Source organism: Onychostoma macrolepis, chromosome 25, assembly GCF_012432095.1.
Source record: "Onychostoma macrolepis isolate SWU-2019 chromosome 25, ASM1243209v1, whole genome shotgun sequence".
NCBI lineage: Eukaryota > Metazoa > Chordata > Actinopteri > Cypriniformes > Cyprinidae > Onychostoma > Onychostoma macrolepis.
This window is the reverse complement of record NC_081179.1, coordinates 21,464,579-21,491,688: the sequence shown is the minus strand read 5'-3', so window position 1 is coordinate 21,491,688 and position 27,110 is coordinate 21,464,579. Positions and strand designations below refer to the sequence as shown.

The 27,110-nt window shown below is 34.2% G+C and overlaps 1 protein-coding gene across 1 annotated transcript in view; it reads left to right on the top strand.

The window, feature by feature from the left end:
- The first annotated feature begins 4,431 nt into the window (after positions 1-4,431).
- Positions 4,432-27,110, top strand: part of mafb (MAF bZIP transcription factor b) — an 82,622-nt gene continuing 59,943 nt past the window's right edge. Inside the window, exons 1-2 of the mRNA XM_058767521.1 lie at positions 4,432-6,748; positions 16,252-16,319. Coding sequence (XP_058623504.1) covers positions 5,784-6,748; positions 16,252-16,279 — 993 coding nt within the window. The 5' untranslated portion in view covers positions 4,432-5,783 and the 3' untranslated portion in view covers positions 16,280-16,319. The remainder of the gene's footprint in view (positions 6,749-16,251; positions 16,320-27,110) is intronic.

Sequence of the window (27,110 nt, the reverse complement as noted above, 5' to 3'; positions counted from 1 at the left end):
ACATGCTTTGAGTAGGAAAACATCTCTTATAAACCCTTTACGTGTAAAGTTATACCAAATTTTATGTTTGCATGACAACAGAGCATCACAAACCTTAAAACTCCTAAAATTGATGATTCAAAGCTATAAACTTTAATAATTTAGCCCCATTCCCTTCTGTTGTCTCAGCTAGTTATGTATGCATCTATTTGATTTATTTTGTCAAAAATGTGGTTAATTGAGCTTAACTTCTTTTGATCCCAGAATATTACTTCAACTGTTGTACGATAAAATAAATAGTAAAAATAAATCCAGTGCAATACATAAATTATATATTAAAAAATAACCTTATTAATAATAATTATTAATAATAATCTTATTAAAGGTATTTACTCAGGCAAGCAACACTATTACGATGGGCTGTGTATAGCGGCAAAACAGGTCAAAACATCCCATAGACTTGCATCGATAGAGGAACTCGAGCCATATTGAGCCCTAAGACTTGGTGGGCTGTAATGGACAATAAGCAATTACACAGAAACACACTGGCAACCACTCACAACGCCCTTATCATAATGCAGTGTGTTTTGCCCTTCACGTTCAAACACCCCTGATATTTCTTTAGAAAATGTAAAAAACGAGTTTACATTATTATCACTTTTATTGATCAGCCAAAATCCCACTGCAATACAGACCGTTTTTGAGTGGACTAATATTGATTGCTGTTTAAATATGAATTAGCTTCTAAAAGGCTTTTGAGGCTTTAGAATGCGATGAGGCCGTTTTCAAATCTTCAGTTCAGACAGCATATAATCATCCACCTGGATCGTGTCTTTTTGTGTAAATCACCGCTTCGATAAATATGAGAGGAAAACGTAAAGATGCGCAGGTTTTGAAGGCCCATTGACGTCTGCGGGGTTACGGCTCACAGAAAAACAAATCGCAAGCTCTCGCTCACAGCTGAGGCCATTGCTCAAAACAATGGGAGAACTCAGTAATGGTTACAATAATTAAATGTATGGGGATGAACTGTAAATCATACAGCCAGTTATTTTTAAACAATATTCATCAATATTCTCGAGGGGGGTGAATTCAGAAAGGTCATAAAATCTCTCATTAACAAAGACCTTGGTAATGTGCTCATATGAACATGAAGAGCCAGGAAATGGGATATGATGAATCTTAGCAGATTAGAGGAAGTCTCTCTCTCTCTCTCTCTCTCTCTCTCTCTCTCTGTCATTGATCAGAAGGGTCTCCCGCCCCCACAGCAATCGCTGCTACTCATGAAACACGTTGAAAGGAAGCAAATGCTCTTGAAATGCTAACAAATCAAGTTCATTTTCATTCAAATGTCCTTGTGTCCACAATTACAATGGTTATACAATAATACAGAAGGTGTAACTGTGACATAACCTGACTCAACACCATCATTACAAGCCCTGAAGACGTGCTAACATCCAAATTAACCAGATTTAAGTCAAAAATAATATTTAACATGAATCAACCTAAATACATTAATCAATACCAGAAAAACTCATTTTCATGGTTCAAATCAGAAACAGTATTATTTTAGTACCACTGATATACTGCTATAGTTTTTGTTAATATTTTGAATTAGATCCTATTTTTTCTGCTTTTATGTTCATTTCAGTTAAAGTTTTAGCAATTTTGTTTTTAAATATGTCCATATAGATGAAATAAAGTGTTACCCCACTTTTTGCAGTGTTTGTCTGCTTGCATTCTTCCAGTTATTACAAAATAAAGTAAAGTCTCATGAAACCTGTCAAAAACATGATAATTTTAGATATTATGCCTTTAACTAATGCTGTGTTAAAAGCAATAAATAAGTAAAATACAAATAAAACAATTGCATTATTTTCATTTTATTGTAAATTTAGATTAAAAACAAATTATATATTCTTATATTGTGTGTGTGTGTGTGTGTGTGTGTGTGTGTGTGTGTGTGTGTGTGTGTGACCCTGGAGCACAAAACCAGTCTGAAGTCGCTGGGGTATATTTGTAGCAATAGCCAAAAATTCATTGTATGGGTCAAAATTATTGATTTTTCTTTTATGCCAAAAATCATTAGGATATTAAGTAAAGATCATGTTCCATAAAGATATTTTGTAAATTTACTACTGTAAATATATCAAAACTTCATTTTTGATTAGTAATATGCATTGCTAAGAATTCATTTGGACAACTTTAAATCAATATTTTGATTTTTTTTGCACCCTCAGATTCCAGATTTTCAAATAGTTGTATCTCGACCAAATATTGTCCGATCCTAACAAACCATACATCAATGGAAAGATTATTTATTCAGCTTTCAGATGATGTATAAATCTCAATGTAAAAAAATTGACCCTTATGACTGGTTTTGTGGTGCAGGGTCACATATACATACTGTATGTATATATATATATATATTACACAACCCAATGTATACTTTAAATCAACGTCTAACAAGCACAGTAAATACAGCTCTTATACACACACACACACACACAAACAAACACATGCAACAACATAATATAATATTACACAATTTACATAATGTATTACACAAGTGAAATGAATGAATCTTTAAAATCGAGCTCTGACAATACAACCTAGTAAACACAGTTCTTTCATCAGGTGATGTATTCGAAATGACATCCACACATACACACCGTAGAATCATAAATCATGACAGCACATAAAATCTCAATCTCATTTGTTTTATTCATGTAAACAGTATGTTGGGTTTCACCCCACAGCATAAGCAGAGTGTAAATATTTCACAGCATCAGTGTTAGCTGTAAGATGCCAATTAGCAGATGCGTTTTATCTGAAGTGCACTAATTACAGGGCCGTTATGTTTACATGTTTATGATATATCAATATACCACTTCTGTGATGTTAAAAGTATGTTAAAATGACAGAAAACATCGTGGGACACGTATGTTCCACCAGGGCACCGCTAATTATATTTCCATTGCTGTAAAGAAGAAAAAAAAATAGTCAAGAATATATTTTTTTCATATCTGGGACTCTTTATTTCTCTTGATTGTTGAGCAGTTATGCAGTCAGAGGGGACATAAATTCAATATTTATTCAGCGCTTTTGAACGGCCTCCGTAGGCTTTTGTTGGGTGATCTAATTAATGAAATAATATGTTGATTTTCTAGGTTTGGGTCCCCAAGAACAGTCACTGAGACTAAGAGAATATTTACTTCCTTTTGGGACTCTGGGCTTGTATTTATTTTTATTTTTACGCTGGCGGCTTTGTAGTTTGCGTGTCTTCCTGGCATGGCTTTTCCACAGAGAGCTCGACCACATTTCAATATCTCCTGTGAGAATCGTCTTCTTTATTGTCTGCTCTCATGAGCGAACGCTGCTCTAGGAGAGAAATCCTGTTTATTAAGAAACCCTCCAGCAAAGAGAGCCGTTTTGAGCACTTAAAGAGATACACGTGTAGCGCTTGTGCACACAGACTATTGAACAGCAAAATACAGAAGTACAACAAGCAATACTCTACATTATTGTGCTCGTGTTACATATACTACATGCTATTATAATTAAGTACTTTAATAAAAACAAGAACAATGTGTAATTACAAGCTGCTCAAATAATTACTAATTAAGTGCATGTTGTCCATTAGCATTGCTCAGTGTCTAACAATATGATTACACTGCGACATGAGCATTAAATGGAAAAAGTGGCCAAATGTCAACACACCCCATACTAAAGTGATATAAGTATATGACTAAATATAGTTTGGTCATCCAAAAACAAAATAAATATTTGTGGTTTGACTGTGTGTCTATATATTAGTCAAACCACAAATATTTATTTTATTTTGGGATACAAAAGATACAAGATACAATTCATTTTTTTTTTTTTTTTTTTTCAGTAAAACTGATCAAAAATTTGGGACCAAAAATTGTTCAGACATTTTGACCTGCTTAAGTGTTTTTCTTTAATTGCTAATGTGAGCTTTTTACACCACAGACTGAACAAAATTAAGCATTGCTTGCTAATTGGTTGACCTAATTTAGTATTATCTAATTGTGTACTTAAATTGAACATCTGACAGCTATTCAACCAAATTCATTACACACCTTTCTATCAAAGTTATCTGATATTATCCAGATGAATTTGTTCTGACATAGTTGAACTATTTTATTATTTTCTAAACTATAGCGATACACTGTGATAATGTGGGAAATGTTGAAGGTGTCTGAATAATTTTTGGTTTGACTGTATGTACACTCTCAGAAATAAAGGTACAAAAGCTGTCACTGGGGTGGTACCTTTTCAAAAGGTACATGTTTGTACCTAAAGGGTCCATTTTGGTACCTTAAAGGTCCATATTAGTACTTAAAGTGTACATATTTGAGCCTAATAGGTACAAAAGTGTACCTTTTGAAAAGATACTGCCCCAGTGACAGCTTTTGTACCTTTATTTCTGAGAGTGTATATATATAATGTATATATGTATGTATATCTATATATGTATGTGATGGAAAAATCTATTAAGGTCTCATCATAAAACTGCTCCCCAAGTGCCTGCAGCGCCGTTAAAACAATCTAAACATGTGACAGTGATCTGACACACAGAGATGAAGCACTCCGCTAATGGACAGATGCGGTTCAGCTCAAGCCGAAAGGGGGCGCTGTTGAGTTTTGAAACCGCATGTCCGCGCGCATGTACGGGCTTCCCGACCACGTTTTGTGGGACAGTGGAGAAAAAAAAAATCTAATAAATCAATATATTCACATTAAAACAAGATAAAGACGCGTACTCTGTGGAAACCATATGGCCATTTTAATTGCTTTAGTAGTTGCATCTGTCGCTAATATATGCGTCGTGCGTTTTTTTTTTTTTCTGTCCAATATGCCTAAACAAATTACTAATAACCTATTATTAAAGATTTTAGTGGGATGCCTCAACCGATAACGTAATTAAAACATTACTTGCATGACATTTATAGACTTTCATAAATGATTTCGTTTAAGACATATCAACAATATAGTCCTTTAAACAAGCATTAATAGCTTAAGTGTAAATAATCGTTTTAAGGTTATTAATATGCCTATATCATGTATAAATCATTATGATTGCATACTGTTAGAACGCTTGATTTTAAACAATAGGCAATGTGGGGGGAAATACAATGAATGAAAAGATGCTTTACCTGCTTTAAATAGCATAAACAAAATCATTGTCCATAAAGAGTTAAAGTCGTCGTTTAGCTCTCTGTCAGTTCTGACAGTTCGGAAAACTTTTGTTTCTTCTCTAGTATGTAAATTGACCGTCGGATTCAGGGAGCCTATTGGCTACGAGTCCGAGTCAATTTCGCATTTCAAACCTGACGTCAGGGCGGCTATAAAACTCAGCATTGCTTTTATACTCCTATGCTCGGTGATCCTTTAAAAACTCTAGAACAAGCCCGGAGTACTTTTTTTTTTTTCCCAGCCAAGCATCCAATTGCCAATCACATACATGTTACGGTCTTCATTTCAACGAAACTATTGAAAAAAAAGGGGCGCCACGCAGCCATGCAGTGTTAAATGTTTGCAACTCAAACGCGTCGACACTCGCGCACAAAGAGAGAGGAACTGGAGACGCGCGCGCTCCTGCGTCTGTTGCGCGAAAGGCGAAAAGGCGTCAATTTAAAAAAATAAATCGGCGCCGGCGAACCCTTTTCTCCGCTTTTGAAGAATTAAATAAAGAAATCAAGCTGGCTCACGCTGTCTCGAACCCGACCACTTTGACAGCTGCTCTTCACCCCCTTTGGAGGACTGTCAACAGCAAAAGGATGGCATCAGAACTGGCAATGAGCAGCTCCGACCTGCCCACCAGTCCCCTGGCCATGGAATATGTTAATGACTTCGATCTGATGAAGTTTGAAGTGAAAAAGGAGCCGGTGGAGCCCGATCGCAGCATCAGCCAGTGCAGCCGCCTGATCGCCGGGGGATCCCTGTCTTCCACCCCGATGAGCACGCCTTGCAGCTCGGTTCCCCCTTCCCCAAGCTTCTCGGCGCCCAGCCCGGGCTCCGGGAGCGAACAGAAGGCGCACCTGGAGGATTTCTACTGGATGACCGGTTACCAACAGCAGCTCAACCCAGAGGCTTTGGGCTTCAGCCCCGAGGACGCGGTGGAGGCGCTGATCAACAGCAGTCACCAGCTCCAGAGCTTCGACGGCTATGCTAGAGGGCAGCAATTCGCAAGCGCAGCCGGCGCTGGAGGCGCCATGGCCGGCGAGGAGATGGGATCCGCCGCCGCGGTGGTCTCCGCGGTCATCGCGGCCGCCGCAGCCCAGAACGGCGCGCCGCACCACCACCACCACCATCACCACCACCCGGCGGGTCACCATCCGACGCCCGGCGTGCAGTCCAGCGGCAACCCCGTCAGCCACCAGCACATGCACCTGGACGATCGCTTCTCGGACGAGCAGCTGGTGACCATGTCCGTGCGCGAGCTCAACCGGCAGCTGCGGGGGGTCAGCAAAGAGGAGGTGATCCGGCTCAAACAGAAGAGGAGGACCCTCAAAAACAGAGGCTATGCCCAGTCGTGTCGCTACAAGCGGGTCCAGCAGAGGCACGTCCTGGAGGGCGAGAAGACCCAGCTGCTGCAGCAGGTGGACCACCTCAAGCAGGAGATCTCCAGACTGGTGCGCGAGAGAGACGCGTACAAAGAGAAGTACGAGAAGCTCATCAGCAGCGGCTTCAGAGAAAACGGATCGAGCAGCGACAACAACCCGTCGTCCCCGGAGTTTTTCATGTGAGTTTACCGGCACTTAATAGAGCAGCGCTGTGCAAAAGTTGCGTACGCGCGTTGTTCTCGCGTTGTGTTGGATTGGGCAGTCCTCTCACTTTTATTTTTTGCCAAATTTAGATCCGTTTAATCCAGTAATGAAGAAATCGAGCTTTAGAGTTTAGCCCACGTAACTTTTGCTCTGCGCTTTTGGACAACAATAGGACATTTTCCATTGCCGAGTTATTTTCATTTTGTCTGTTCGGTTGAAACTGTAATGTGTGCACGTGCTTTCATTTGATATTTCCCCATGTTGCCTCGTGTTGCGTAACTTTTAAGTTCACATTTTTGTAAAGTTCAAGTGAAACATCACGCTGGTTCGTGAGGGCACTGTACACTGAAAGCGTGGAGAAGCGTTTGAACTCATTCCCCTCATAAGTCGAGCGATATTGACTTTGTGTTTCATTCAAACTACATCACATTTTGTGTTGTTGTGAAGAACTCATTCAATAATGTATTTATTTGTGTATCGGACGCGATATGTCGAATCCACATGCTGGTCATGTTGGTTGCCGATGTTTTTTTCTTTCTTTTACCTGAACGAACTGAACTGAACTGAAATGCTCCGACATTACATTCATTTTCTCATTGTCTGGTCCTGTCCACTTTTTTGGGACTCCAAGCAAAAAAGTGACATCTTTTCATCCCCTACATGAAACATTGCATCCATAATTCTTGCGACAAACTTCTGTCAATTTTTGTACAGCAATTTTAGTGATGAAACATATGTTTTGGCAAGAAGAGTGATTCTGTATGATTACCTTTTTTTTTTTTTTGTCGAACGAAGATACATTATTAAACCCCTCAAACAATTGTAACTTATCTCAGTGTGATACTACACTTAAGGCTGTGAAAGATTTGCAATTTGACAAAATGTCACTCCTCATATTACTTGACCATAAAATATGGTAAAATGAACGATTTCGAACTGTTCAATGGACTTAAGTGTTTATAAATTATTCTCATTAAAGAGAAGAATATTGTATCAATGAAGAATGAAGAGTTTGTCTTAGCACGCGCTCGAAATGCTGCATTTCAAAACTGTTATTTTAGGATTTGCATCTAAATATAAATCAAATTATCACATTAGAGAATATTGAAATATTTCGGAGCTCGCTGCTGTAAAACATTTACTTGCATCAGGTGGGAAATAAAACCTTTCAGAAAACTTATACTTGTGTAACACATATTAATACAACGTTTTAATATTTGATATCGATTAGGATTGACAAATAATGACTGTACAAACTGGAGCAGTAGCCTATAGCTAGTTCATTAATAAATGTTAAACATTTAAAATCAAATGTCATCGTGTTATTTATTAGAGCACGCCTAAAATGTGAGACTGTCACTGAATACAGATTTTAATATTACATGCTGATTGGGAAATTAAATAAGAGTTTATGATTTTTAATGTCTGATAGTTTTGAGGAAAGTTCACGATTTCACTTGTTGCCGCGTGACAGTTCACTCGAGTTTCACGAGATGAGCAAATATTCTCTTATTAAATCGGATTTGCTTAAAATGTAATTGAAATAAAATAACATATGCCAGATACATTTTTTTTATATTAGAAAAAAGCCAGCATAACTTGGTATCCAGCTATATTGTTCGATAAACATGCGCTCGCGCCTATTTGTACTCGCTGTGAGAGTTTATTTCAGAATATTTCAATAATTCACTAAAGACAGATTCGACATAATCTAAAAATTCATTTACAAGCAAAAACCTATATTTAATTAGCACTTGATTTCAGGAGGGAAAACTTTTCTCCTTCCTTTCCGTTTTTAACATTTATTTATGTTACTTGCTTCGCAAAAAAATAAAATCTCTTTTGGTCCACCGCGCGGTTTAGTTTCGCTGCCCTGGTTAATAATTCACTTATTGAGACTATATACTTGCTTTAACTGCTAATTAAATAACTAGTATATTCCGCAAAAACTGTGATTTTGATAAACAGATTCGCCTCTAAATCACTGGAGCTTTACCAAAGTGCACCTAAAATTTACTGAAAACGTCAGTTCGATAAATTATTGTTTTCTCTGGATAAGAATAACCTGATTGTGAGCTTACAGGCTATTAACAATTAATAACCTTTATTTATTTTCTACCAGTCACTCTTAACTAGCCTACCACTCAGGCCTAGGGGCCTATTAGTTAACTCAGAAATGTCATTAGCACATACTTTCACTTAGAGTTCACCAAAACAAATGAGTTGTGGTCAGTTTGTGTTTTAAAAAGCACAAAACAAAGTTTATGATTTGACATTGATTTGATTTGTACACCATGACCTCCACTGAAGATTTCAAAATAACAGGTTGTTTCTCAATGTCAGATTTCCTTTTTTTTTTTTTTTCTCCAACCTTCTTTGACTTTTCAGCTTCTTTATCTCTTCAGGCCCATCATTCGTTCTCTCAAGCCATCACTATTATCAGCCCCAAAATAATTAGAAGAGTGAGCCAAGCTCATTGTCACAGCACACAGGATGTGGGCTCACAGCTGGAAGGAAAGTGAGAAGAAGTGTGTGTGTGTGTGTGGGACGTCTGTATTTAGGGCGTTGGGTGAAAACGTAGTGGCTCATCAGCACAATGATGATTTGAATATCAAGCGGATGACGCACACAGCCTTAAACGCACGGCGTTCGGAGGAATTCATACTCAGGGAAAAGGCTGCATGGTCCACGCCGTGGAAAGCACAATGATTTCTTGCATGATTAATAGTGGAGAAAAGACCTTGTTTCTGCTCCTTTAAATTGATGAATCATTGGTGATTTTCCCCAGCTGGGCTTCGACTGCCTTTGAGTGGCTGCGGTGCCAGTAATTTATGGCTTTTCTGTTTGATGAGGTCAAAACGCAAAACTGCTTAATGACATCAGCGTTATAACTCAGAACTGTAGATACACGCCGCACCAGACAGAAGGTGCAGCGTGGACTGCTTTTTCCATCCCAGTTATTCATTTATTTATTTTTTATATAATTTTTTTTAAATAGACATCTTTTTACAGCTTTTTAGCCAGAATAGTTTTTTTAATTTTTTTTTTTGTTTTTTAAGTTATTACTATTGATATTTTGCATGCATAGAATATTATACTTTTGGTATCTGCTTTAGAAAACTACAACATAGTTTCAAAACTTAAAGTGTGCAATAGTAATTCAGTATGTTTCCTCTTTTTCTATTCCATTAGATTTTTAAAAATATACTTCTAGTTCCAGCTTTTTAGCCATATATATATATATATATATATATATATATATATATATATATATATATATATATATATATTTATTTATTTATTTATTTTTAATTTTATTTAATTTAATTTTTTTATTAGAGTTATTGTTATTATTTTTCTTTTGCTTGCGTTGAATATGCTATGTTGGTATCTGCTTTAGAAAACTACAACATAGTTTAAAAACTTAAAGTGTGCAATATCAGTTTAGTGTATATATATATATATATATATATATATATATATTATTTATTCTTTCATTGTTTATATAATTTATTAATCAATTTTTTTTGCAATATCAATTCGGTATGTCTCATTTTTTCTATTTCATTTATACACACACATACACACACACACACACACACACACTCACACACACACACACACACACATATATAATGTGTGTGTGTTTGTTTATCATTTATTCATTCGCTTATAGAATATGACACTTTTGGTGTCTGCTTTAGAAAACTACAAGATAGTTTAAAAACTTAAAGTGTGTAATATATATATATATATATATATATATATAGTTCCAACTTTTTAGCCATAGTTTATATAACTAATTTATTAATCAATGTTTTTAATTTTTTGCAATATCAATTCAGTATGTCTCCTTTTTCTATTTGATTTATATACACATATATATATATATATATATATATATATATATATATATATATGTGTGTGTGTGTGTGTGTGTGTGTGTTTGTTTATGCATTCATTCATTCATTCGCTTACAGAATATGACACTTTTGGTGTCTGCTTTAGAAAACTACAACATAGTTTGAAGATGTAAAGCGTGAATATCATTTCAGTACGTTTGTTTTTAAATCACATGAATTTATTGGTGTAAATCAGACTAAATGCTAATCCCAGCTAACATCCACACTAATCCAGCTGTACCTATTTAAAACTTTCATTTAATCTTGCTTTTCCTTACTCAAACCTGTATTATCAAACATTATGATGCACCGAAACACATCCTGTTTAGCAGCTTCTGATGACAGACTGCATTAGCATAGACGAAGCAAACATTTCATTTCAGCTTGTGAATGAAGTCAGTGGATTTCATTACACACACCGTGTATATTTTCACACCTCGGCTCCATAACCGACATGCATCTAGCACAAATCGCCAAAACACACACACAGGCCAATGCATTCACACAAACAGCACACACTCTGCGATTGCACTTAATTCAATCAGCAGCGGGATATTGACACCATATGTGCCCTAATCATTGGTTGCCGGCGATCCTGATTAGGTTATTAAAGATAATATAGTTGTCTTCTGTCACAATATTGGTCTTTTGGATCCGAGGTCAACAATAGGAAATCACAGTTCAACTCATGCATATTGACATTTCAATCATTTACATACAGCAGCGTTACAAGGTAATATCTTTAATCATATCAGACATTGTTTCTGCTGGGAGTCCATGTTTAGCTTGGCAGGCTTTTTTTTTTATTTTTTTTTTTTTGAAGCGCTCCAAGTGATTTTCTCACAGCGTGGATTAAAAATGATTGTGGTGACTGCAAGGCCTCGCTGAACGCAGAGAAATATGCCAGTGTCAAGCTCGAGTCGATTGTGTTGACGCAATAATTTGAGCAAATGCATTCTGGGAAGCAAATTTGGAATAAAGTAATTATAGTTATCACAAATAAAATTATAAATATTTATTTCATCAAGGCCATGTCTTATCCAGCATATAATAAATGAATAGATAAATGTTTCTAGGAACACTTTCTCTGGTCTTTGGTGTCAAAGCACTGCAGGCGTTTTTCATTCTCAAGCACAAAAAGAAGCTCGGCGGTGTTGGATCCGAGCTCATCTGCATCTCTCCACGCTAAACATTTCCATTTAGAGTGATTTAAAGGAGGGAGTTTATGTCCCTGCCATGTGCGTCCATCATCCGCAGACGCGCCGCCGTCCCCCGACCCCGCTCTGCCTCTGTAAACCTGAGTTATAGAGCAGCTATTTGAAAAGATAATAATTTAACTTTCCCTCCACGGTTACACTGAGGAAATGGATGTTTGTGTGTTGATTGCCTGAGCTCTGAAGCTCTCCTTGTACTTTCGCTAAGAGACGCCACGCGTGATGCTGGAGTGTTTGTTTTTGAAAATCAGCCATGCGTTAGATCATCATGGGTGTGAGTTAAAGTGACAGTTCTTCAGAAACGGGGGCAAATATATATATATAAAATAAAATTCATAATAAAATAAATAAATAATACGTCTGTAATCTATTCACCCTCATGTCAGCTGCTTTATTTATTGTGAAACACAAAAGGAAATTTGAAAAGGAAAGATTTAGTAGAAGGTTCAAGCTGCTCTTTTACATACAATGAAAGTGGATGGTGACTGCGTCTGTCAAGCTTCAAAAAGAAAAATAATAACTTTAATTTAATAACTTATTGTGGGCAATCCTGATTAGGTTATTACAGATAATAATAATAACAATAATAATAATTTGTATTTTTTTTTGTAATAATATTCGTCATACGCATTGATCTTATTGTTGTGAGGTCAAAAATAGAAAATTATAGTTCAAATCATAACATTTCAGCCATTTATACATATAGCACAGTTCCATTATTTTTCTATTTTATTTATCTACTTATTTAATTAATTGCATAGTTTCTTATATTTTTTTCCACATTTTTGATGAACTATCCCGGTAACACTTTACAATAAGGTTCATTAGTTAAACATTAGTTAATGTATTAACTAACATGAACTAACCATGAGCAATAAATTTGTTACTGTATTTACTAATCTTCGCTAACGTTAGTTAATAAAAATACAGATGTTCATTGTTAGTTCATGTTAGCTCACAGTGCATTAACTAATGTTAACAAGATTTTAATAATGTATTATTAAATGTTGAAATTAACATTAATAAAGATTAATAAACGCTGTATAAGTGCAGTTCATTATTAGTTCATGTTAACTAATGTAGTTAACTAATGAACCTTATTGTAAAGTGTTACCACTATCCCTTTTGCTCACACCCATAATTATCTTATTTCTTTTTCATTTATGTATTTACTCGTCTATTTAATCATTAAAATGTAGTTTCACACACACACACGTTTGTGCATGTGTGTAATATATAATATATATAATTTAATTTGTTTATTTTTATTTAGTATTTATTTAATTTTTACAATTACAATAATTTATTTAGATTATTATCATTTTTTTCCCACATTTTAGATGAGCTATTCTTTTAAGTCACACCCGTAATTATCTAACAGATGCTGATTCAAACAGTCCATATGTTTTGTGCACTATTTCCCACGTCTTATAAAGCTAAATAGCTTTCTTTGAAAATTATAACAGAATTGTAATGTTTTCCTGAACTATCCCTTTAATTGCAAAAGTATGTTAGAGTTTGAGGAAGAGCCCATAGACGAGTGTATATGTGTGTGTGTGGGGGTATTGTAGGCTTTGGCCTTGTGCCCATCCTGTGTTATACCTGCATCTCAATGAAGCTGGCAAGGTGATTTACTGGCAAGGTGTCTGGGCTGCAGTCTCTCGCTCTCTCTCTCTTTAACCAGCGAGTCAAAGCGACATTGATCTCTCAGCCAGGCAAGGTGACCTACAGAGCACCACTTCCCAAGTCTTTCTTTTCTCGTCTTCATCTCTCCCCCTTTCCTTTTTTTTTTTCATCGTGGAGTCGGTGGTGGGCCATGACCCCGGCGAGTGATGTCATGTCCTGTGGCAGAGAGCACAGCAGTGAGGTGAATATGAAAACAAAAGCAAGTCCTTGAGCTGCTCTGTGCCACTCGTATCAATAAAACGCCTTCACAAAGTCTCATTTCACAACACCGGGCATCACCACACCACTCTACCGCAGTTACGCTGCTACTGAAGGACTGTTATCTTTACCTTAAAGGGAAAGTACACTCAAAAGTGAAACTTGTCCCTCTCTTTTGATTTGTTGATGATTTTTTTCTCCAATCGAACATTTAAAAAGAACTTAAGCACAATATCAAGGGTGCTAGTTTCCATACAACAGGAGTGGATGGTGACTTCATCTCAGACACATTTAAAAAATATAAAAGAAATAGTTCGTAAAAATCACAACATAGGCTTACTGAAAAAAAAAAACAACAACAAAAAAAAGTGTTTCAACTTAAAAAGTAAGTGTTTGCACTGCCTTACAATTTTACATTTAGGTAACTTGAGTTGTACAAGTGGCAACTTGGATATATGAGTTGACTTTAAATTTTAAGGCAGCACAAACACTTAGACCTACCTTTTTTGAGTGTTTTGCTAAACTCAAAAAATGTAACAATACATACAATTAACTGTGATTTCCAGTTAAAATGAACACCAGCGGCAGTAAAACACCAACAGATTTTCTTCTTTTTCACACAAATTATGATTACAGGGGCAGATTATTGATTAATAAATACTTCTTTTCACAGTGTGTCTTTCTATTTTATGACCTCAGAGTATAGTAGGTGATTTTTAAATAAATTAACACATTATAATATTTGCTTCACAGAGCTAAATATGGCATTTCAGATGTAGTAAACTTGCTCGGTAGCTCACCTGGTACAGCATTGCACTTGAGTCATGACACTCGATAAAAGAGCTCACAGATTTGTAAAAGTAAGCTAAAACTGCATGGTTGCTTAGCAAATGCGTTTTATCTCACTTTTGTTACTAATTGGCTAGGTTTAGTGTATGGTTATGAGGTGTACATTATTTTCAAACGCGACAAAGCATAATATTTCAGCGCCACCCACCTGATATGTCATTTCCAAACTGAACAACCAGCGTGGCAAAACGTTTCGACGTTCACAAACGCTTTTTTTTAGCGCCACTTACTGGGCATTGCGATTTGAAATAAATTTCCGAGAATCAACGTAATAATTTTGTATTAATATCATCGCAGTCATGCGTTTCCAGTGAGCCTGGATTGAAAAAAAAGACACACACACACAAATTAATATTGTGTTATTAATCAACGCTGTATTTGACACAAACTAAGATCTAACATTGTATTTTCCACACAAAAGAAGTGTTTCCAAAGCATTTCATATGTGCGCGTTTGACAATACAAATAACCTTCGACGAAGTGCGTTCAGTATCTTCTTCTATTGTATCGATTGCACTTCAGCTGCACATCAACAAGGAAGTTGTCAGTATGTCATGAACATGGCAGGTTTTGGGTGAGCTATTTCTTTTAAAGCTGTTGTCGCTGCGTTTAAACGTTGTCCTGAGGTAGAGATCGTACTGATAGCTGTTAGCGTTTGCTCTCTATCTTTTTGGAGATATTTGACTCTAATAGACCGTGCTGTAAACACGCATGTGTGCTGTGGTGAGGTGAGAGGTCACTCAGCCTGGCCCGCAATGATTACAGAACAGAATGAATGGCTTTGTGAACTGAACTGGGTCGCAGGATTTAACAGGCTTTTTTAGAGGCAGCAGTGCTCTGTAGGGGATATGTGCTGCTAACTTTAACTCAGTTTAACAGAAGCACAACACGTGAAGTATATGAGAAAGAAAAGTGTTTTAATATTTGCATATTAATTGCTTTCACAGTTTTTGTGAGTTATGCTTATGTGTAAATATGGTCATACGTCTATACAGTCATTTTTAATGTTTATATATATATATATATATATATATATATACACACACTTCTATATCTCCATTTTTTTGTATTTTGTTTCAGATAAGAAACTACATTTGTGACCCTGGACCACAAAACCAGTCTTAAGTGTCAAATTGTCGATATTGAGTTTGAATAAAGCTCAATAAATAATCTTTCCATTGATGTATGGTTTGTTAGGATCGGACAATATTTGGCTGAGATACAACTGTTTGAAAATCTGGAATCTGAGGGTGCAAAAAAATCAAAATATTGAGAAAATCGCCTTTAAAGTTGTCCAAATTAATTCTTAGCAATGCATATTACTAATCAAAAACGACGTTTTTATATATTTACAGTAGTAAATTTACAAAATATCTTCATGGAACATGATCTTTACTTAATATACTAATGATTTTTGGCATAAAAGAAAAATCTATAATTTTGACCCATACAATGTATTTTTGGCTATTGCTACAAATATACCCCAGCGACTTAAGACTGGTTTTGTGCTCCAGGGTCACATTTTCTTTTAATTGTATCTGAAAAATAGTAAAATTATGATTATTTCATGGTATCATATTAATCCTTTTTTATCTTTCTGTCTTTTGCACATCTTGTTCATCATGAAAGGACATCACGAAAGTTTCTACACCTGTGATATGACCTCTGACCCCTGCCCTTTGCCCCTGCAGTCTGAGGTAAGAGCGAAGATTTCTTTATTCTGTGCAGATGAAAACTATTACAATCCTTATTTATAAATATTTAATCGTAGTGGATTTTTTTTCCCTATATGAAAAAAAAAAGATTTTTTTAGATTAGAAGATTTTCTGCGGTTAAGAAACTGAACATAGCATTATTTAAAATGAACTAAAATGCATTATTACCATTTAGAAACTTGTTTAAGAATTAAATTATTGTACATAATACATTAATATTTATACTTTTTATATTTATATACAAATTTTTATCTTAATTGTTTGGTTTTATTTAATTAATTATCAATTCAATTAGAATGAATATTTCCATGTTTGATTATAAATCGTACTTTCTCATTTGTACTAAAACCAACAAAACCCTGGGCATAACGTTTGATTCATATTCTCATATATAGTGTATTTATAGCATTTATATTGTAGAGTGAATGCAAACTTGTCAGTGGAATTAGTGACTAACTACCAGTGAAATTACTAACCAATGACTAACAGGCTTGTTATAATTACCGAATGGCAAGTTTATGATGTTTAGTGCTGGAAGTTTCATGAGGCAAGTTTGTCGACAGTGTAACATCTGCTTGCAGTGATACAGAGTTTGTTCAGTGTGTTGTAACAGAGTGTCATTGAAAAATTGAATCGGTTATCCCAACATAAACTGGCCGGCTACCAAAAAATATCCTCCATAATATAATAAAACCTGCCAAATTGTGTTTTGCTTTAAATCTACTGATGAAAATGGGTTTTTGTGAAGGTTAGTTAGGTTAAGTTATAGTAAGTTTACTACAAACACCATCAGCTATGTTTCCATCCACCTATTTTTTTGCGCATTTTGGAATATCGCATGAAAACACGCTGGATGGAAACGCCAAAATGCGCATAAATTCGAAAAATGCACATAAAAAAACGTATGCGCACATTTGAGTAGAATAAACTAGGACATTTACCGAATAAATTCCTCTATGCAACTTTGCGCTATGAGACAGGATAACTTGACTAGCAGCGGACTGATCTCGTTCACAGCATCTGTATGTTGTTTTGGTCATTCTGAAATTCCTGAGCAAAGTCTGTCATCAAAGTATTTCTGTATAATTGTCTTACACGATTGCGATCCCAAACATCAGCATCCACCTCCGAAAGCAATGACAGCATTTATTGTGTTTCGTCTGCTCGCTCTGAGCATATTTCATATATGAAAATGATTATATTCAGTGGCTTCTCCTTGTTTTCTTAGTGATATTTAGTGCCAGTTTACCAGGAAGTTATGAATTTGGTCTCTTTGACTCGTTGGATGGAAACGGTGCTTTATTCGCAAATGTTTTATGGGATATTCCAGTTTTGCGCACAAGTTTAATTCAAATCTTTGGATGGAAACATAGCTATTGTCTGGCGTCTATAAGACTAATACAGCCTTAAGTGTGTGTGTGTGTGTGTGCGAGTGTGTGTTCTAATTAGCCGAGGGTGAATCTGATAGGACGGTATCGATGTTCTGCGTTGATTCGCCAGCATTTAACCATACATTTCCGGTGTAATGAAACTCAAAGGTGAGGTCACAATCAGGCCACAGGAAGTACACATCTTATTTTGTGACGTCAGCAGATATTGTTGTGTTAGCGATTGTGAAACAAGATTCTGTTTTTGTTACTTGTTGTTTGAAATGATTTATTATAAGCGTGCACTCAAATTAATTCTCTATCGCCGTACCGGCCGCTGTGTGAATGTGTGTGTGTTCGCATGTTGAATGTAACCAAAGCCAGTAAGGATATGAGTTATATTTAGCAGCGCCTCCTGAAGACACCCGCTCAGCCCCTGTGGTTAAAAATACAGCCAGACTCAAGGAGAGAGGTTTCTGTGCTGACCTACGGCTCGCTTTAGGCCCGGAAAACCGTCCCGTCACGAGCTCAGTTAACACCACACTGCCTTCAGTGAACATCAGGACAAGTCTGACAGAAGCCGATAATAGAAGAAGTTCACTGTGGGTTTTGGGGCGTTTAGTCATTTCTTGTATCAGTGTCTTTATATTTATGAGATTAGTAGTGTTGTTTTTGTAGGATTTCTGTGATCAAAGCACATATATTTCCACCCAAACGCAGCACTCAGAGTCATTAATACTTCCTGTGGCCTGTAGCATCCATCCTCTCTCGCTCTCTCTCTCTCTCTCTCTCTCTCTCTCCTTCAACCGCCACATGCTTTTCGTGTTTTTTTTTTTTTGGTTTTTGTTTTTCCTCTGCCCTTGGTCTTTCCTCTAACATTCTCTCTGTAGGGTTTTATTAAACCTTGTAGTAATCCACAGTGTTGAATAGAAATAGAGAGAGGCTTGCTTTAGGGTCAGTGATGCGACATTTATTTATTTATTTATTTATTTATTTATTTATTTATTTATTTATGTATGTATGTATGTATGCATGTATGCATGTATTTATTTATCAGTTGATTTACACTCAAATAAATATATAAATAAATAAATACATAAATTATAGATCATTCATATAAATCATTTATGTAATGCATATTCTTTGAGAATATTCAAAATGTTCTTGTATTAAAATTTTGTTGTTTTGTTTTTGAGAGGGCTTAAAGTAAAAAAAAAAAAGGCAGGAATTAAAATAAATTTTGATTTGTATTGAATTAAAAATTTTCATTTTTAATAATTTTTTCACAACACAGTTTTTATGAAAAAAAAAACTATTTCTTTGCTTAAATATTTTATTCAGTCAGTGTGGAATAACCAACTTTCAAAAAGCCATTTTGTTGTCATGTGGCAAAAAAAAAAAAAAGGCATTCCAGAGTCAGTGTGTCGAGGTCAACACGTCACTAAAGATATCAGTTAATTTGACATTTGTTATGACACAACAATCTTAGTTCAGGCTGTCAAATGGAATAACCCAATGAAAATTTAATATATGTAAATAAATAAATGTTTTTGTTTACATACTGTATATAAATACACACACATGCAAGTATACATTTAAGAAAAATGTTGTTTATATATTAAATATATTTGTATATAATATAAATTATATGAATATAAAGATATACATGTAAATACATCTAAATATTTTCAAAATATATACTGTATGTGTGTATTTATATATACATAATAAATATACACGGTACACACACATATTCTGTAAAACAAAACAAACAAAAAAACACTTATTTTGAATGTGATTAATCGGGATTAATCGTTTGACAGTACTATATATATATATATATATATATATATATATATATATATATATATATATATAATATACACACTTTTATGAATCAAAGGTGTGAAGAAACTATTTATTATTACTTTTACTTGGTTATACCACATGACATATTTAGAGTCATTAAATAAAAACTTGTATTCAGGTTAATAAAACGGTTTCCAAAAGTGTATGGAACATAAATACAAATATTAAATGTCTAAGAGCTACGCATAAATCTTCATTTAACCAAGATTTGTAACTGATTTGAAGCTCCTTACCTGTCATTTACCTTTTAACCTATTTATATAATGAACGAGTGACTCCTTTCAGACAAGCGGCACGTTTAGACACAAATGTTGAACTCAACACGGTCATCACATGATATCCCGAGGGAAACGGCAGTGCTGGTGTTTACAGATATTTACAGTATATAACTGTATTGTTTGTGGGGTCGTATAGCGTGTGTTTTACGGTCTGTTCTCTGGTCAGTTCATCTGCGGACAGGCTAAGGATGGATGTGTCTGTGATGGATGTGGCATCCATAACCCTCTCTCCATCTCTCCAGTCATCCCTGGCTTTTGTTCTTCTCTTCCTCGTTGTACCCAGAGCTGCAGATTCGATGGCATATATTTTTGCAGGGCCACGGCGCAGGAACGGGGCGCCTCCTTGTTAGCTTGACAAATAACTTCTGTGGGCAGAAAGTGCTGAATTTTAGCTTTCGATGTCTATTTTCTGCCGGCTGACATTAATTTTGCGAGCTCTGCGGGAACTAACTATCAGAAATAAATAAATAAGGGAATAACAGGGCTGAGGCAGGGGCTGCTCGGCCATTAGAGCAGGTTTCTGAACACACATGCGTTCACGTCCCGTTTGCTGACGAATACGCCGCCTGTTGTGTCACATTTGCAGTCTGTGTTTGGTAATCTGCTTGATTTTTGTTAGAGCTAATAATCTACATATTATTTTGATTTATATATTTATTTATTTTAAACATGCATTATTTTAGGGTAAATATCTTGCAGTTGTTTTTTTTTTTTTTACTTTTTGGAATTCAATTTATCAATTCATCAATTTATGTCAATAACAAATTTAGCTTATCGAAGTAATAATCTGACATTTTAGGAAATGTAGAACATAATTTTTTTAGTGTAAATCTTCATTGTCTTTAAATGCGTAAATATTTGATGGGGTTATTATCATTAATTAAACCTAAAACCAAAGCCATTAAAAATAAAATAAACTATTCAATTCAATTCAATTTAATTCAATTCAATTCAATTTGATTCAATTAGAAAATTAATAAATAAATAATATTACTTGAAACTGAATAAATAACATAACAAAATATTAACTGAAATAAAATAAAATATAGAAAAGTTTGTTAAATTAAAATAAAATAAAAATAAACAAAAACCTAAACTATGTACACTGAAAAAAATGATTAATTGAATTTACTCAATTTTTTTAAGGTAAGTGGTTGCAATCAATTTATTTTAGCTACATTTAAATGAACAAATTTAGTTGACTAACTTTCAACATATTCTTTTTTAAATTAAATGTAGCTAAAATAAATTGTTTGCGACCACTTACCTTATTTTTTTTCAGTGTAGACTTAAACTATGCAAAAATTATTTGCAAAAATTCATGAAAAATGACAAAACCACAATTAACAAACTTAAACTAAAATGAAAACAGCAAATAAAAATCTAATTAAATATTAACATAAACTATAATTGTATATTAACTATATAACAACAATAATAATAATAATAATAATAATAATAATGGTGAATTATTATTATAATTATAAAATACTGATATTTGTCAGGATAGTGATTCTTTAATGTAGATTATTATTAAATCAGTGTAATTAATCAAGAAATCTGATCATGATAAAATTTGGTCATAATTCAGTTTGATTTGATTGAGTTTGATTTGATTCATAATTGATTTGGGTACTGTTCATAATCGTTTTCAAAAACATTTTAAAATCTCAAATGGCACAGAAGTTTATGTTGATATTAACGTTGGGGAAAACTGACAAAAATACACCAGGTTTTACATTCACAGGCTCAAATATTGTATTTCCGATATGAATATGTTGCAATATAATTGTCATTTTTTAGTAGTATATTAAATGTCCAAATTCTCCGAATGTATGCATTAATGTGAAAAATCCCCCAAAGTCTGTCCACACAATGTGTGTGTCGCTTGCTTTAAGAAACCCAGTATGGTCCCGTCTCAGAGGCGCTGGAGGAGCTGGTGTGAATGCAGAGGCGTTACGAGGAGCGAGGGACTCGTGAACGCTTTAAAACACGTGCTTAAAATCTTTTACAGGCTTGTTTCAGTCGCATCCTCACTGTCGCTCTGCATTATTAGCAGACACAGCCGGACGTCCCGACTGACCTAAACCTGCTGCTTCCGCTCCGTCTTCTGTTTGGCATCGGCTCACTCCCATAATGCACCACAGATCACACGCGGCAGCTAAATGACGCTCCGCCTGGCATCAGCCTCCTGAATTTCACACGTATGCAAGTCATTATGATCAGGAAATTTGAGGAGAGACAGCAGCACTAGTGCACACTACACACTAGCTTGTGCTGTCTGTTGTCTCAGCAGGCAGCATACTAATCCAACGAACTCAATAAATAGTGTCCATCACATGAGAGTCACGAGAGTTCGACGTTAGCAGCACAAATAATTCGATGTTTTAGTGATACTTTGCAGTATTTAAAGAAATAAGAGTATGTTTATAGTCAACATTTTTCTGAATTTTGTCTTCTGTGCAGTGCATTTTGGGATTGCATTCTCTGTTGCATTTTAAGTAAACAGTGCTGTTCTACCCTTGTGCACTTTGTAGTGTACTTCAAATCTTGGAAGCATATTAAAAAACTGTACTTGTGATAATATAATATTAATGAAATAATAGCAATGAAAAGGCCACTTAGACTATGCTTTCATGACTCTTAACACGCTCAAGTACACTTTTATTTAAAAAATGCACTTTGTAATAATCGTTGATTAGAAGTTTTGGTTACACTTTATTTTAAGATGTCTTCGTTACAGTGTAATTATACATTTAAGTATTATGATTAGGGTTTGGTTTAGGGTTATTTGCATGTAATTATGCATAATTTATTGTTAATATAATAGTAAGTACATGTAACGTGTATCAAGGACAACTTGAAATAAAGTGTTTTACCCAAGTTTTATTTTGAAATACATTTTAAATCATTATTTTCATAATCTTTTTAAAGTTGTACACTTATTTAGATGTTGACTAACATACTAAAGCACATCTGATTATCATTTGACTGCAGTGTTATTCAGTAATTCATATAAAGTTAATACATTTCATATTGCAACTTTATCATTACAAATGTGTCCTTATAGATATATTTGAATACATGACACACAAGTTTTAATAGAAATGACATTATATATTTCAGTTTATCCTAAATGTTTGCCAGTGCTTTCAACAGTACACTTTAACCATATTTCAAAGACAATAGAAGTAATTATGAAATGACAAAGATGTACTAAAGTCTTACTTCAGTGGGTAAAAAAGCACTCTGAAGTGCATTTAATATAAATATAAACTATAATACCTTTTCATTTAATAGCCATTGACATACAATTAAGTGTCTGAAAACATTTCATTTAGTTTGCATATTGTTTTCATAAGTTCTCAGAAATTGCTAGAAATATATTATAATATATATATATATATATATATTTAAATAACACATTGAATTAAACCTGAAAATTTTGAAGTAAAAAACTAAAAACTGAAGTAGTATTTGATAGTATTTTCTTGTAAACGTACTCTAACAGTATGGTGCCACATCGAGAGCACATACGAAACCAAACTCTCCTCTCCTTCACCGTCAGCGCTGCGGTGTGTGGCTGGACAAGACAAAAACACACCAAAATACAGAAAATCTGCTAAATCGCTATCTCTGAAAGAACAAAAGCTGACTCAGCACAAAGACTGGCTTGTGTTGCGCCTGTATGGGACTGAATTAAATGAATCAGGATTAGATGTTAGTGATTTTACTCTGTTGCTCTAATGATTTAAAGGTGTTGATGTGTAAAGAGTTGAAACTTTTTCACATGCTATTCTAATTTTTTTTGTATTTGAATTTGATAGTGTGTAATATGTGTGGTTGTATTCATTTATTTAAAAAAAAAAAATTAACAAAAAATGCAATTCATAAATACAGTGCGTAGAATACACATTTTCTATGATGGTCATGCTTTTTGAACTTTATATTTTATACATATTTTTTTAAATAATAATTATTAAATAATAATAATAATTATTATTATTATTATTATTAATTCAAGCTTAATTTATTTTAAGTTTTAAGTTATTTTTATTATATATTTGTAAAAAAAAAAATAATATATATATATATATATATATATATATATATATATATATATAAAATACAAAGGAATTTTAAGAGCAGTTTGGATTTATTTGTTGACTTTGAGGCGTGAAACCCTCGTGTTGAAAGTCCACAGAGCCACTGAAACCTTCATCCTCCGCAATCCCACAATGCCCCGCTGCTCCACTCCAGTCTGACAGTGTCACCTGAGAGACGGACAAAATGGATGCAGTGGAAATGCATTGTGTGCTTGTGTGTGTGTGTGTGTGTGGAGGACGATGGCTGTGGAGGGAGGAACATCATAGGCTCTGCAGCAATTAGAATAATTTCACATTAATATGAGGATTCTGCTGCATGCTTATCTGCATAGAGGAAGCACTTCCACATCAATCAGAATGCAGTGGTGTATTAACCTCACACACACACACTGCCGTATGTAATCAACACTGTCCACACTGGTTTTTCCTCTTGCCCCGCAAACATAACTAGATTTTTGCATTTTCTGAAGAAAAAAATCCTGTGCTTTCAGATGCTGTGGGGTGTTAAGGGTGGTTTCCAGGGTGCTGCTAAGGTGTTTTTAATATTTTCCCACAATTTTATTGTCCTTCATTGCTTAGAAAAGTAATAGAAATGATTTTGAAAAAAAAATGTCATGTGGTTTAACCATCAATTAAAAGGTAATGACACATCATAGTCATTAGTTTCAAAATGGTTCTGTAAGTTTGTTGTTTGTTCCACAATATAAAATATACCACAATAAACTGGTCTCACCACATGACTTTTGTTTCACAGCCTTACTTTTTTAATTAATAAGCAGGTAATTAAATAAATGTGGTGTAACCATGAAGTTAAAAAGTAACTTTTTTTTTTTTTTTTTTTGTCATTTCTATATTTTCAAAAATTAGTTTGTTTGATTGTTTGTATTTTTTATTCATTATTTCATAATTGAAATAAATAAATGCATGAATAAATAAATAATACATTAATTAATTCCTAAATGTAATTAAGTTTATAACAAATGTGTAAAATAAGTAAATAAATGTGGTGAAAATATTGAGTAAAAAAATTTGGAATCTTAGTTTATTAATTCATTAATTAATAAATGTAATTAATTTTTTATTCATCGTCACACCACATGACATTTTTCAACCTGAACTTGACTTGTGTTGTCATAGAATGGTCAAATTATAGTTTTTTTTTTAATGATTATTATTTTATTTATTATTATTTATTCATTCATTTATTGTACTGCATGTTTGTTGGTTGTACCACAAGACTCGGTTGGTCTCACCACATGACTTATAAACAAAACCACCAATTATTAATAAACAAAAATTTATTTTAACTGAGAAATTAAAAACATGCTCATCATGGAACAGGTGTGTTTGCTGTATGTACGAAGTGCATTTTTAATGTATTGTTTTAAAGTATAATAATTAGGAAGCAGGAAAGACATTAATATTTAGAGTTGGTGGCCAGAATGAGTGACAGTAGTGATGTTTGTATCAGTAATCTAGTAACTGTTTAATGCTGCAGACACACGAAGAGCGAGTGTGTGTTTGTTTGTGTGTGTGTGTGTGTGTGTGTGTGTGTGTATTGGGTGTGTTTTGTTCCACGCTGTGTCTCATAACCTCAAGTGCCGCCCACTTGAAAATGTCAAACAGAGGAAGGAAAGGCTTTTGACAGCTCACACATGCATCATTTCCACTGCGCTCATCAGTTTCTGTCCAAATCAGACATCCTAAATAGGACAAATAAACCAAAGGCTCTCTGTCAACCTCAGTTCTGTTATTATCACCGCAACAGTCATCAAAGATCATTAAAGCGTTCACTCGTCTCTGTTTGAATACGAGTGCCAGTGATCATAATGTCATTCGTGATGAGGCAAACAGCACTGTTTCTGTTGCTCACGCTGTGAGGCTTTTGGGATTTGAAGCATTAAACACACGTTTTGAGTTTCCATACTTCATTTGATTCGTGCTGTTATTTCTCTGAGCGATTAGACTTCAAATTTATACCTGGCTGAGAAACAAAGAAAGAAACCTGCCACCAGTGTTATTTTAGTATAATTTTTATTCATATTTTGAATTAGGGTTTATTTCTATATTTTCAGTTTTCATTTGAATTGCAGTTAAAGTTTTAGTAATTTTTTGTGTTTTTGTCAGTTTTATTAGTTCTTGTTTTGTTTTGTTTTTTTGTTTTTTTATATATATCATAAATATGTCTATGTAGTTTTTACTCATTTTAATTCAAGTTTTAGCTTGTTATTTTAGTATGTCAACTAACTGAAATGAGAAATTGACGTTTAGATGATTAGATAAAATAAGTTAAAGTTAGTTTATTTAGTTTATTTTTTTTAATTTTTAGTTTAAGTTTTTTAAATATTTTATTTTATTTAAATTAAAGTGTTTTTATCATTAATTTTTTTGTCATATTTTTTCAGTATGTCTATGCAGTTTAATTTTTATTTCAGTTTTAGTTATTTTAGTTTATCAACTAACTGAAATTGAGAGCTTTTAGTTGATGAAATAAAATGTTTATTTTTATTTTTTTTATTAAACTTTAATTTATTCAATGAAACTGTTTTTAATTGTAATTTCAGTGTTTTTTGTTTGTTTGTTTGTTTGTTTGTTTGTTTGTTTTTTACTTTTTAAAATGTATTTATTTAAAAAAAAAAAAAAATCATGTCAGTTGAAATTTACTTTATTTCAAGTTTTTTTTTTTTTTTTTATGATTTTCATTGTACTTTCAGGTATAACTAAAATAACCCTGCTTGCCACTTTATCTTCGACAAGGAAGTAACCACCTAGCAACCACCCAGAACACCTTAGCAACCACTTAGCATATTTTTTTTTTCTCATAAAAAAAAATATTTAGGAAAAGAATCCAAGACAAATTGATTCCTAAACGAACTCAATTGAAATCTCCATTAAATCCTCTGAGCAATAACATCTTCCTCTGAGTTTACATGCAGTGTGTATGTGTGTGTGTGTGTGTGTGTGTGTGTGTGTGTGTACGGGCCGCTGTATATACGGGTGTGATTCCTCCGCTCACACATGCCAGAAGGTTCTGTGGATTAAAGAGGTTTTCAGCGCTTCATCACTCTCATTGTTTCATCAGTCTCTGTCAGTCTGAATGAAGTCTGACGGCCGTTTGTTAGATTAGCTGTGTGATAATCTGAACACACAGCC